Here is a 10,991-nt window from a genome sequence, read left to right as displayed (position 1 = left end):
CAGAGCACTGGCGCCATCAAGGCAGAAATCAGCAGAAGGGTGCCCAAGTACAGCCAGGCTACCTTACCCCATTTTGAAGGAACTCATTAATTTACAGGACCAACTAAATAACTTCCCCCACCATGGCTAAGATATTATTCCAGAGACTGTGCATGGGAAGAGCCCTTTGGATTCTTTCCCCACACCCTCCCTCCACCAACACTTTCCCTTTCTTTCTTTCTTTCTTTCTTTCTTTCTTTCTTTCCCTTCCTTCCTTCCTTCCTTCCTTCCTTCCTTCCTTTGCTGCTTGGTGTTTGCTTTTAAGTCTGCTGGGTGCTTTTGTACTGCTCTTTTATACCGTACAGTAAAGATGTACAGCACGCTCCACCTGCAACTGCTTTTTGCTTTAAAGTAGCCCTCTTTCGACACCACCATGCTGCTGAACATGTGCTTTGAAATAGAGGTTTCCCCTCCCCCCCCCTTGGTGCCCTGCCTCCAAATTTTGGCAGCTTGGTGGGGGTGGGGGGCAGTGAGAGGCTGCAGAATAGGCGAGGGGTGCTGCATGCAGGGGCTCCCAAGCAGCTGCAGAGTTGGGTTCAAGCAGAGAAGTGGTATCTGGAAGGGGATACTGCTGAACCTCCAGCTGCAACTTTCCCCTCCAACCCTTTCCCCCTATCCGTTAACATTTTTGTCTTGGCTGGACATTATTGTGGGCTCAGAGCCTAGCTAGAAAAAAATGAAGCTGAGGTAGGAGGTTGCAGGGGGAAGTGGTAGTAGAGGAGGGGAAGGATGCTGGAGAAATTTCTGATGGATTCAAATGAGTTCTGCAGTCAACCATCCTTTTCTGAGTCATGCGGAATCCACAGACTTGCAGACTGGTTTTTCACTTCTGGGGGGATTTGTGCCAATTCACATTAGAACTAATGCACCTTTACACAAGTGCGCACTTGCACTAATACGCATTAGTGCTAATGCAAAATAGCGCAAGTAGAACAAAATTCTGGTTAAAAAAAATTAATTCTGCCAACTAACAAATGACAGAATGAAAGACACCTGATAATCCACAAAACAGACAAAATGGATTTAACAAAATCCGTACATCCCTAGAGGAGGGCTTACACACACACACACACACACACACACACACACTGCTTTACAGCTGTTCAGAGCAACCCATATTGTAAGACACAAGCTTGCCACCAAACATGTACTGAACGACATGTCTGAATTTTGACCAGAAGAAAAACCCAGAAAGCATAGGACAAAATAGGTAAAAGAAATAAGTGGATTCCCCATCCACCACCACCCCCCCCCCCATGCTCCGCCATCCCCTGGGCTGCTATCAGTTAGAGATACGCTTGGGATATATATGCCTGTGGAACAGAAAGCATGGCTTTATTTCATCCAGCAGAGGGAAGCAGCAAAACAATCGGTCTTGTGGCCGCACAGAAACGTGAGGAAGAAGCGGACGCTGGTTGTCAGGGAGTGATTTCTTACAGATCTTCCCCACCTGTTTCCCCAATAGTTCTTCAGCTCCTCATCCTGGGTGTTGCCAGAGCAGGCTGAAGCACAGGCCGCGGAGCTCATAAAGCGGTGGAATGAGGAAGTCACACAGGTTTGGTAACAAAGGAAACAGGCCAGACTTGCATTTGTTTTTGGACCGAGTCTGAAAAACATGTGCTCTGTGCTGTTGTCCCTGCCGCTCGCTGTCTCGACGTCTGCTGGAGGAAGGAAGGCGCCAACGGAATCTGGAAGGGGGCGACGGACGTGCCTTCCTGCTTCACCCCTTCACTTGTTTAGTTGCACCTGCTGGGGGCGGGGGGGAGAACGGGCATAAAATAAGCATCCTTAGGCCGAGGATTCAGGCAGAGATGGCACAAGGTGTTGGAGGCAGAAAATCCAAACGATCTCTGTCTCACACACACTGCAGTGCCCAGACTACCATCTTAATAGCCCAAAGAGTGGAACATTTCCTGCCCTTTTAACAGCAGCCCCAATTCTGCTGCTCAAGGCGGGGCACCTTGAGTAGCTCCCAGCTTCCCCTGAGGCAGTGTCTGTTTCAGAGGTGCCGGACCTCTCTCAGCCCGAGGGCCTAATTCAACCTGGGAGAAGCTCTCGGGGGCCACATTCCGGGGTGGGCGGGGCTGAAGGCAAAAGGGCAGGGCCAATATGCCAGCACAGTTTTGCTTGGATCCCTAATCGCCAAGAATGAAGCCCTGGGAGAGGCACTGTGGCCTTTGACGACGGGGGAAACCAACGTGGCCTTCTGGGGAATCCCAGAGTGGGGCCAAAGGTGGGCCAGATTTGGACCTGAGGTTTCCCACCCTGGCTTAGGGGGTGTGGAGTGGGCTGAAGGCAAAAGGGGCAGGGCCAATATGCCAGCACAGTTTCGCTTGGATCCCTAATCGCCAAGAACGAAGCCCTGGGAGAGGCACTGTGGCCTTTGACGACGGGGGAAATCAACGTGGCCTCCTGGGGAATCCCAGAGTGGGGCCGAAGGTGGGCCAGATTTGGACCTGAGGTTTCCCACCCTGGCTTAGGGGGTGTGGAGTGGGGAGTGGGCTGAAGGCAAAACAGGCAGGGCCAATATGCCAGCACAGTTTCGCTTGGATCCCTAATTACCAAGAACGAAGCCCTGGGAGAGGCACTGTGGCCTTTGAGGATGGGGGAAACCAACGTGGCCTTCTGGGGAATCCCTGAGTGGGGCTGAAGGTGGGCCAGATTTGGACCTGAGGTTTCCCACCCTGGCTTAGGGGGTGTGGAGTGGGGAGTTGCAAGGGTCTGCTTAGACCTTAGAGGAGGGGAAAGTACAGTGGTGCTGGCAACAGGGCTTTGCGAAGTACCATGTTGACATTTGGGATCAGATGGCAAAGGGTCGGTTTTGAAGTTAACCCCTGCTAATGCCACTCTAAACCCACCCTCGCCCTGTTACAACTGGTTATTTTTTAATGCACCCCTGAGCATCTATCTACTGGGTAGGAAGCTTAAAGCGTCCAACTAATGGATGCTTGAAGAATTCTATCCCAGCAGATTCTCCTGCAAGAGGACCTGACTGGCACCTCTTAAAACTAATGTATGGCTCACAACATCATTATGCGCCAAATTGTGCACTCGTGCAACTACTGCAACACCATTCTTGGGGGTTTAAACACAGCAAAGCACACATTTAAATACATATTAAAAGTACATATTTAAATACTACTTTGAGAGGGTTTTTTTTTTAATTGCAGATTGGGGAGGAAGCAGAACGGAACAGAATTAGAGGTAAATACATGTGAAAATAAGACAAACAGATAACAGGGAGCCCCATACCAGAACAGGCATAACACAAGAGAGCAAATGGTTTGAGGCACAGGGCAGGGCTGAAGCTCCCAGCAAGAGGCACTCAGTGTTCATACTCTACCTGTACTGCAGGGGGCGTTGTACTTGTCGACGGCAAATTCATCTAGAGGTGCAAGGAAAGAGGGAAAGAGGGTCAGGGCGGGGGGTGCTTCTCCCAGGGTCCTCCTCCCACAACTCCCTCCACCGATGCCAGCTATCGCCGGTGTCCTCATACTGCTTTGTAATGTGTGGCTTTTAAGGGTTGGGTTGAGAACGCGTGTAAATATTCTTTCTGTACGGCATTTTACATGTTTTTTAGAGCTGCTTTAAGACTTAACGGAGAAGTACAAAATGCGCAGAGCAGGTCTGCAATGGCGGAGCCCTTTCCTCTCTCACCTGTTTCGTAGTAATCGTAGACGGTCACCACGGCGGGCTTCAGGCCCTGGACTGGCATGTCTTGCTCCACTGCGAAGGAGAAACTCTGGGTCACGTTGGTCACCTGTGGAAAAGCAGTCGGGGTCACTTGAGGCCTGATCTGGAGAATATAGACCAGGGATGTGGAACCTCCAACCTGTGGACCTGGTCCGCTTGCGGAGCTCCCTTGGGTTCCTCTGGGGGTGGGGGGCCTTGGCCTGCAAGCCCTGCCCCCTGGAGGCATGTCCCCTGCTGTTATCTCCAATCTCAGGTCGGAGATAACAGCAGGGAAGCAGGCCATGGGGGACTCTGGCAGCACTGGGAGGGGCAGCCTCTCTTCCGAGCTCCAGCAGGTTCTTCCTTCGTATGCCTCTCGCTGCCCCTGATGGGGAAGACGGGAGGTGCACAGAGGAGGCAAGGGAAGGCAAGAGAGCTGCCAGGTAGGCCAGGCCTCACGTCTTGAGGGGAGCGGCCCACTGTGAAAGGCTGGACTCTTTCCCAATACTTCCAGGCTGCCTTTGGGGCGGCAGCTGCTGCTGGCAACAGTGGGAGGACACGACGCCCTCAGGTTTGCCTTCTCCGCAGTGGGCTTGGAGGTTTGCTTACTCCCTCTGAGGTGGGCCCCTCCTCAGTGGATACGTATTGCACACCTGCGGCTTGCCCACAGGAACGGTCGGCTCCCTCAAGAAGAGAATCTGGGGGCTGGGAGGTCTGCTCAGGTGACACCAGAACTGCTCCAGCTGCATTGGCTGCCAGTGCATTTCCAGGCCAAATGTAAAGGGCTGGTTTTAACCTTCAAAGCTGTACATGGTTTGGGCCCAAGGTACTTGAAGGACTGCCTTGTTCTGTACCAGCCGGCCTGTACTCTGAGGCCCTCAGCAGAGGCCCTTCTCACCTGTCCGGCACCAGGGGCGGTTAGGCTGGTGAGTACAAGGGAGAGGGCCTTCTCTGTGGTGGCCCCACACCTCTGGAACTGGCTTCTATCTGGGGTTCATCAGGCCCCTTCTTTGCAGGCGCTCAGGAAACCTCCAAAGACCCACTTGTTTTTTCTGGTCATTCCATAGTCTGTGGGCCACAGGTTTTATTGATGTTATCTGTTTTTATAGTGGTTTTTTCATAGTATTGTATTGAATATGTACTGTTTTCTATTTTTTATGCATCTTTGGGTGTTATTCTTATCTCATGCACCACCCCGAGAGGATTCTACCCTTAAAGAAGGTAGAGTTCTTTTTTCTGGCCTAAAATTCATTTTAAATACATCAATAATAAATTAAAACCTGGCCCAGCCCTTTCCTGGGGATGCACCCCATCACTCTAAGAGCGGAAGGCCGTTGCTTTCTACAGCGTCCCTCCTTCTTCGCTAAGGGAGGACAACAAAAGCAGCACCCGGAATCCTCCCTTCCTCCCGGGTGTGGGTGAGGTGGAGAAGGGGGAGGGCAGGAGAACTGCATCCATTTCTCCTTCACCTCCTGATCTCTGGCAAATGGCAAAGTGGGGACAGAGGAAGGAGACATTCAGCTTGTCTCTCAGACAAAACCATCAGAGTACATTCTGCAATGTGGGGAGCGGAGAGAAAAAGGCCTGTATTGCAAGGAGGGCAGGGGAGGGAGGGCCAATTCTCTCGGTCTGGTTTCTCTCCGTTTCTCATTTTTCCACTCTTAAGTTCGGTTCTGAACTTCATCCTGAACTTCAAGAATCAAAAAAAAAAGTCTGCATGAAAATTGGTGAGCATTTTTGTGCACATTTTTTGCACACCGTTTTCCCATTATAATGCATTTTTCACATTATTTCTCCTCATGTGTGTATTTTTGTACCTATCTTTTGACTGGTGAACGCCACTGTAAAATTCGGGGAAGTGCGAATTCCAGTTCACAGAGTGGTTCATAAATGTGAAATTGGGTACGTTTGCATTCAAATGTATGAGGGTGTGAGGGCCAGTCAGAGCAGCTCAACTCATCAGCGGCTCGTCAACACCCTCCTGTTTCCCAGGTTGCGGGAAAATAAGCCGGGGGGAAGAGGGGAAGCCCCCTCCCCTCACCGTGCCCACCAGCCCTCCCAAAGGAATGGCACTCTTGCCCCTACACCTCTTCCCTCTCTGTACCTGATCCAGATACAGCAGGACATGTCCAGTGGTCACGTCCGTCCTCTTGACATGACTTTGCTGTTGCAGCTGCAGGAAGCAAAGCGGAGGGAGTTTTATTGTTGTTGTTGAGCAATGGAATCAAGCCACCATCCCTGCCACCATCTGAAATCTCAAGGGAACGGAGCAGAGGGCGCTTTAAGGTGGGGGAAAGGGGAGCCTCTGTAAGGTCCTGGAACGTCAGGCTGGCCTGTGAGATGCCCTTGGCCCAACATGTGAGGCTACTGGCTGCTATCTGAGTTGGACAAAGGCATGGATGTTCGGGATATCCACATCCATCAGCTGCAATAGCTTAATGGAGCCTCTCTGTGCAAGGGAAGACTACCTTCGAGTAGCCAAAGCATGAGAGAAACAATAGAAGGAGGCCACCACCTTTGTGTCCCTCTCATGAGCCTCCCAGAGATATCTGGCTGGCTGTAACACGAGAGATCCAGCAAGGGAGTTCTCGTTTCCTTAGGCCTCCCATTATCTCTGGGGTGGGGGCGGACACACACACAGGGCCGTTACCTTCCTGACAGATGCTTTCACCGGGACATGTCCTGAGAGCATCTTCACGTCAACAATCGCCATGTTGGAGACGTGGCGCTTGCCAGTGTAACTGGGAGACCAAGAGGAAAAGGAAACAGATTCACAGACATGTACTCAAAGCTGGTGCCCCCTGTCCCTGAACAGCCACCCCCAGAACCGCTGTCCGGTTTCTATTAGGTACTAAGCAATGGAACATGAGACACCCTTGGGAATAAAGGCCATTGAGTTGTTGTCTGCCAGGGGGAAACCTTTAACAGGCTTCTTGTATGTTTAGAAGGAAATGAAGATTGGGATATTGGTTACTTAAGCATGGAAGTCCATTCTTGCTGCAGCACTTTAACCCTTTAGCACTTTAGTGATACACCATGGCTCCACATGCATTGAGATATCTCAAAGATTCACCACAGGGGAGTAAGATTTGTTCCTTACTTCCAAGGAAACAGGCACAGAAGGCAGCAGGGGGAGGGGGGATACGTTAAAGAGTATAAGCAGGCTACCTAAGGTGAATGAAGGTCCCCCGTCTTGCAGTATTGTGAGGGATCGCTACTACACTCCTGGGGAAAGAGGAGGAAATGGGGCATCCCACCTCCTTGACCACATCACTGCCAGGTCACCAGAGACACGCCCAGGATTTAATGCAGGGGGACATGGTGTCACAATTCCCTTAGCGGCCACCTCACTTCAATGCCCAAACATACACAAACAAGAGGCTTCAGTCTACAGCTTTTAATCCATTACTTCACAGGGTCATACAGATGCAAATTTTCAGAGAAACTCTCCATCTACAAGGAATGCCTTCAGGGAATTCAAATGCAATTTACGAAAGTTGCCCACCATTTGTAGAGGGAGGTGGTCTCGCTAGCCTAACTTAAGGTGGGGAGGTCCCTCTCTTCTCATGAGGCCTCTAAGCTCAGCTTCTCATGCAAGGCCAGTCGGGTAGACCATCTAAGTTCCGCCCCTGCCTTCTCTCTCTTTGCTCTGCGCCTGCGCCTGGCATCTGTTAGGTCAACCTCCTGTTCACTGCCTTTTACGGGGAGGGCGGTGAGGAGGGACCCTCGAGCTCAGCCATCTGTACGTTTGTAACCTCAGAAGCAGGCCTACTCACATCTGGACTAGCCTGGGAAAACACCTCCCCCATGTCTGAGGGCTGTCCTTCAGAATATGAACTGCTATCCCACTCCCTGCACTCAAAAACACCCCTGACACTTGGCACACTGTGGCAAAACCACGTGGGAGCTGCAAAGATGCAGTAAAAGGACTTTCAGAAGCTGCACCTTTTCCAGAGGGAAGCAACGGCTTTGCTGTGGATTGACAACGACTAGGGATGGATGGACCCATCTCTGTCCAGGGTGTGGGGGAGCTCAACAAGCTCCCCGCCCCCCCCCGCTCGCGTGGCCCAGACCCTCTTGGCGAGCCTCCCTGTTCACCCCACCCGCCTGCCCACCGAGCTGCACGAGCCGCCCCTCCTCCTCCGTGCCAAGTACTCCGGCAGTCAAGCCCTTGAGCTTCATGCACACAAGGGCTTGACTGCCAGAGTCCTTAGTGCAGCACACACCCCCAGCAATCTTGCCCTGTTCTCTGAGGAGGGCAGGGCTAGAGCACTGGGGCACCACCGAGGCCCCTCCTGCCCACACCAGTTGTCAAGGGCTTCACAGAATCACAGAATCATAGAACAGTAGGGCTGGAAGGGGCCTACAAGGCCATCGAGTCCAACCCCCTGCTCAGTGCAGGAATCCAAGTCAGAGCATCCCTGGCAGGTGGCTGTCCAGCCCCGTCTTGAACGCCTCCAGCATGGGAGAGCTTCCTTGACAGCTGGTGGAGGCAAGATGGGTCCCGGCATGGCCACCCCCCAACGCTCCAGTCCTGTCCTCCTCAGGAGGAGGAACACAGGGCATGCTGCTGAGGCCCCTTCTGCCCACACCAGTTGTCAAGGGTTTCCTTTCCTTGGCAGCCGGCGGAGGCTGGACAGCCCTCGGTGGCGCTCCCAGCCACTCGCCAAGCCTCAGGGTGCTTGGTGGCTGGGTCCACCAGCACCCCACGGCTCGGCGAGCGGGGGCCGGACGGGTGGGAATCCAGCCCCTCCGCCGACTCCCACGCCATCCCTAGCAATGACATCCTGTGTCGCAAACGACCTCAAAGTGCTCCCCCTCCACAGCAAATTGCCTGGGAAGACTGGTCCCAGGAGGCACCCGGAGCAGCGGGCTGTCCCCTCTCGCTGCCCGTGGTTGCGGCTGCCTCCTCGCACCAGCCAGGAAAACACCGTATTCCCTCTGGGGAACAGTATGGGAGAGAAAGCGATGCACGTTCTATCAGCATCCCGGAACCTGCTGGTGTGGGGGCACGACACCCATCATTCCCAGCTGCCGTGGCCATTGGGAAGATTGTATTAGAGCAATTGCATTTCCACCACACACTGCCTTTGTGGAGCTCACAGCATACAAGGGAATTTCCCTCACATTATTCTCCCAAGAGAGAACGCGGACCTTTCCAAGGACACCCGGTGAGTTTCGCTGGCAAGGCAGGGGGGTGAGCCCAGGTCTCCCCAGTCCAGGTTTCCATGACACCACACTGGCTCCGTTTGTATACATTTCTATCAGCTGACATTCTGGAAAGTCTGGGGCAGGCCTTTTCTGGGCCTGTTCAAGCTCTGGAAAGGATGCGGCTGCCCTTCAGCCCCCAAGGGCACCCTTCTCTCCCTGCCCAGCCCCGGTGCCGACGCAGTGGCCCGGATCCCACTCAGCCTCGGCCCGTGCAGGGATTACCTGACATTTATAGCGATTTCAAATGTCCTCTCGGCCTTGGGTCCAGTGCAGGTCTCGGGAACCGTGTGCACCTCCAGCGCAAACGGCGCGCCCTCCCGGTGGGGCAGCACGTTGTACTTCAAGGTGGTCTGGGAACGAAGCGGCACATCGGTGCGTCTCTCTCTGTGGCCGTGACTGTCACGGCCTAGCCTTCCAGGACTGATTGGACAGTGACTGGGAGGGAGGGAGGCCTGTGGCACAGGCCACTAAGGTGCTGGATCTGGGCCCTGGCACCACTGAAGCAGCCTGGAATCTTCTGACTCTGAGGACCCAAACCCAGACCCCCGGCAGCTGCCGTCCCTGCACCGTGCCCTACCGAGGGGGCCACATCCTCAGTGACAGAGGCTCCCATGCCACTGGACCTGTGCGCGACGGCAAGCATAATGCACCAGCAATGAACACAGAGGCAATGTCCCGGGAGGGAGAGCCAGGCTGAGGGACTGTCTAAGAGCTTGGCCACAACCCAGCCCTTATCAGAGTAAGTCGTCTGTTCTTTGGGGCCATGAAGGGTCCTGCCTCTGACCGCTCTTATTCCCTGAGCTGCTGAGCTGCCACACCGCCTCTGCCCACCGGCCCTAGCTGCCCCAGACCGCTGCCCAGCTTGCTTCCTGCAGACTCCACCAGGAGGAGCTCATCCTCAGCAGGACGGGCCACGTTTGCGCTACTGACATGGCCGACCTGCGCGACTTCAGTGGTGTGGTGTTGGGCCAACTGACCCCTCACAACAGGGGCGGGTAGCATGCAGCCTGCAGCCCACATGTGTCCCCTGTCAACCCCCAGCTGTGGCCCCTGCTGCCCTGCCCGAAAATGCATTTTAAAGTATGTATTTTTCATGGGGGGAAAAGGCATCGTAGCTGTAATACGAAGCTGCTACAGAGCCCTAAAAGGGTCAAGGTTGGCCTGGAAACAAGCTAAATTTGACCCTTTTTGTATTCTGTAGTGCTCTGGATGGCATGTTTTCAGGTGAGGGAGATTTTTAACAATCATGCTCAGCTCACCTGGCAGGCTGCAGCCATCGGGGGGAGGGGGGAATAGCTCCCAGACCTCCTGAAGTTGCCACCCTTGCCTTACGCTCTGCAGCGACGGAAGGGGCAGGTTTGTCCAGCACCTGCCACTATCAGACACCATTCTCTGCCGCAAGACAGGTCTTCCGTGAATCCACGCCATAGCTCTTCCTTGCACCCAGCCACAGGCACAGGTGCCACCAGGGTGCCCGTCGCCTCCCCCTTCCCTCCCCCTCCCTTCCCCGGGCTCCTCCAGCTGAGCTGCTCCACTCCGCTCCACACTCGCCCTCGCTCTCCCATCCGTCCTTCCTCGGCCCGTGCTCCTCCCTCCCTGCCCCCCCCGAGCCTCCGGGGGAACGGAGAGCGGTTTCCTGGAACACTCACCTGCAAATAGATGCACCCATGTCCGGTCACCTTTGCCTCGTAGTCCCCGGGCACTTTGGGCATGGGATGGCACTGAAGCAGCAGCCGGTTGGTGCTGTCCACCTGGAACGTGTGCAAGGTGTCCTCTCCAGCGCTCAAGCTCGCTACTGCGCCTAGCTTAGCCTTGGAGAAGGTTGCAGCCGCAAACCTGGAGAGGCCCTGAAGTGCCACCACAGTGTCCTGAAACAGAGACCCAGGTGAGGGAGACTTTCCCAGGGATGTGGACATTGAGCGCAGACCCTCATCTGCCCTTATGCCATGGGGGACTAACAGTTTGCCTCGAATGGGTGTTGCCGTTTGCATCCTGGGCCAAGAAACCCCAACTGTGGAGGCATCTGCAATGGTCCTGACCTCTCCGTTCCTCTAGACCAGGGGTGTTGA

General features: G+C 54.2%; 1 protein-coding gene across 3 annotated transcripts in view; it reads right to left on the bottom strand.

Annotated features, from left to right (window-relative positions):
• Positions 1-256: 256 nt before the first annotated feature.
• LOC146356328 (alpha-2-macroglobulin-like) overlaps positions 257-10,991 on the bottom strand; it is a 64,399-nt gene continuing 53,664 nt past the window's right edge. For 2 of the 3 annotated variants that reach the window (XM_084831157.1, XM_084831159.1), the window contains 7 exons: positions 10,572-10,790; positions 9,145-9,272; positions 6,362-6,452; positions 5,816-5,884; positions 3,697-3,799; positions 3,383-3,424; positions 257-1,788 (listed from right to left, as the gene is read on the bottom strand). In XM_084831157.1, the coding sequence (XP_084687283.1) occupies positions 1,760-1,788; positions 3,383-3,424; positions 3,697-3,799; positions 5,816-5,884; positions 6,362-6,452; positions 9,145-9,272; positions 10,572-10,790 (681 nt within the window). In that variant the 3' untranslated portion in view covers positions 257-1,759. The remainder of the gene's footprint in view (positions 1,789-3,382; positions 3,425-3,696; positions 3,800-5,815; positions 5,885-6,361; positions 6,453-9,144; positions 9,273-10,571; positions 10,791-10,991) is intronic. The other variant, XM_084831158.1, reaches the window with a different exon arrangement.

This window comes from Heloderma suspectum, chromosome 2, assembly GCF_057233095.1.
Source record: "Heloderma suspectum isolate Gila_16-S chromosome 2, 16-S_ref, whole genome shotgun sequence".
Taxonomy (NCBI): Eukaryota; Metazoa; Chordata; class Lepidosauria; order Squamata; family Helodermatidae; genus Heloderma; species Heloderma suspectum.
This window is presented reverse-complemented; position numbering and strand designations above follow the sequence as displayed.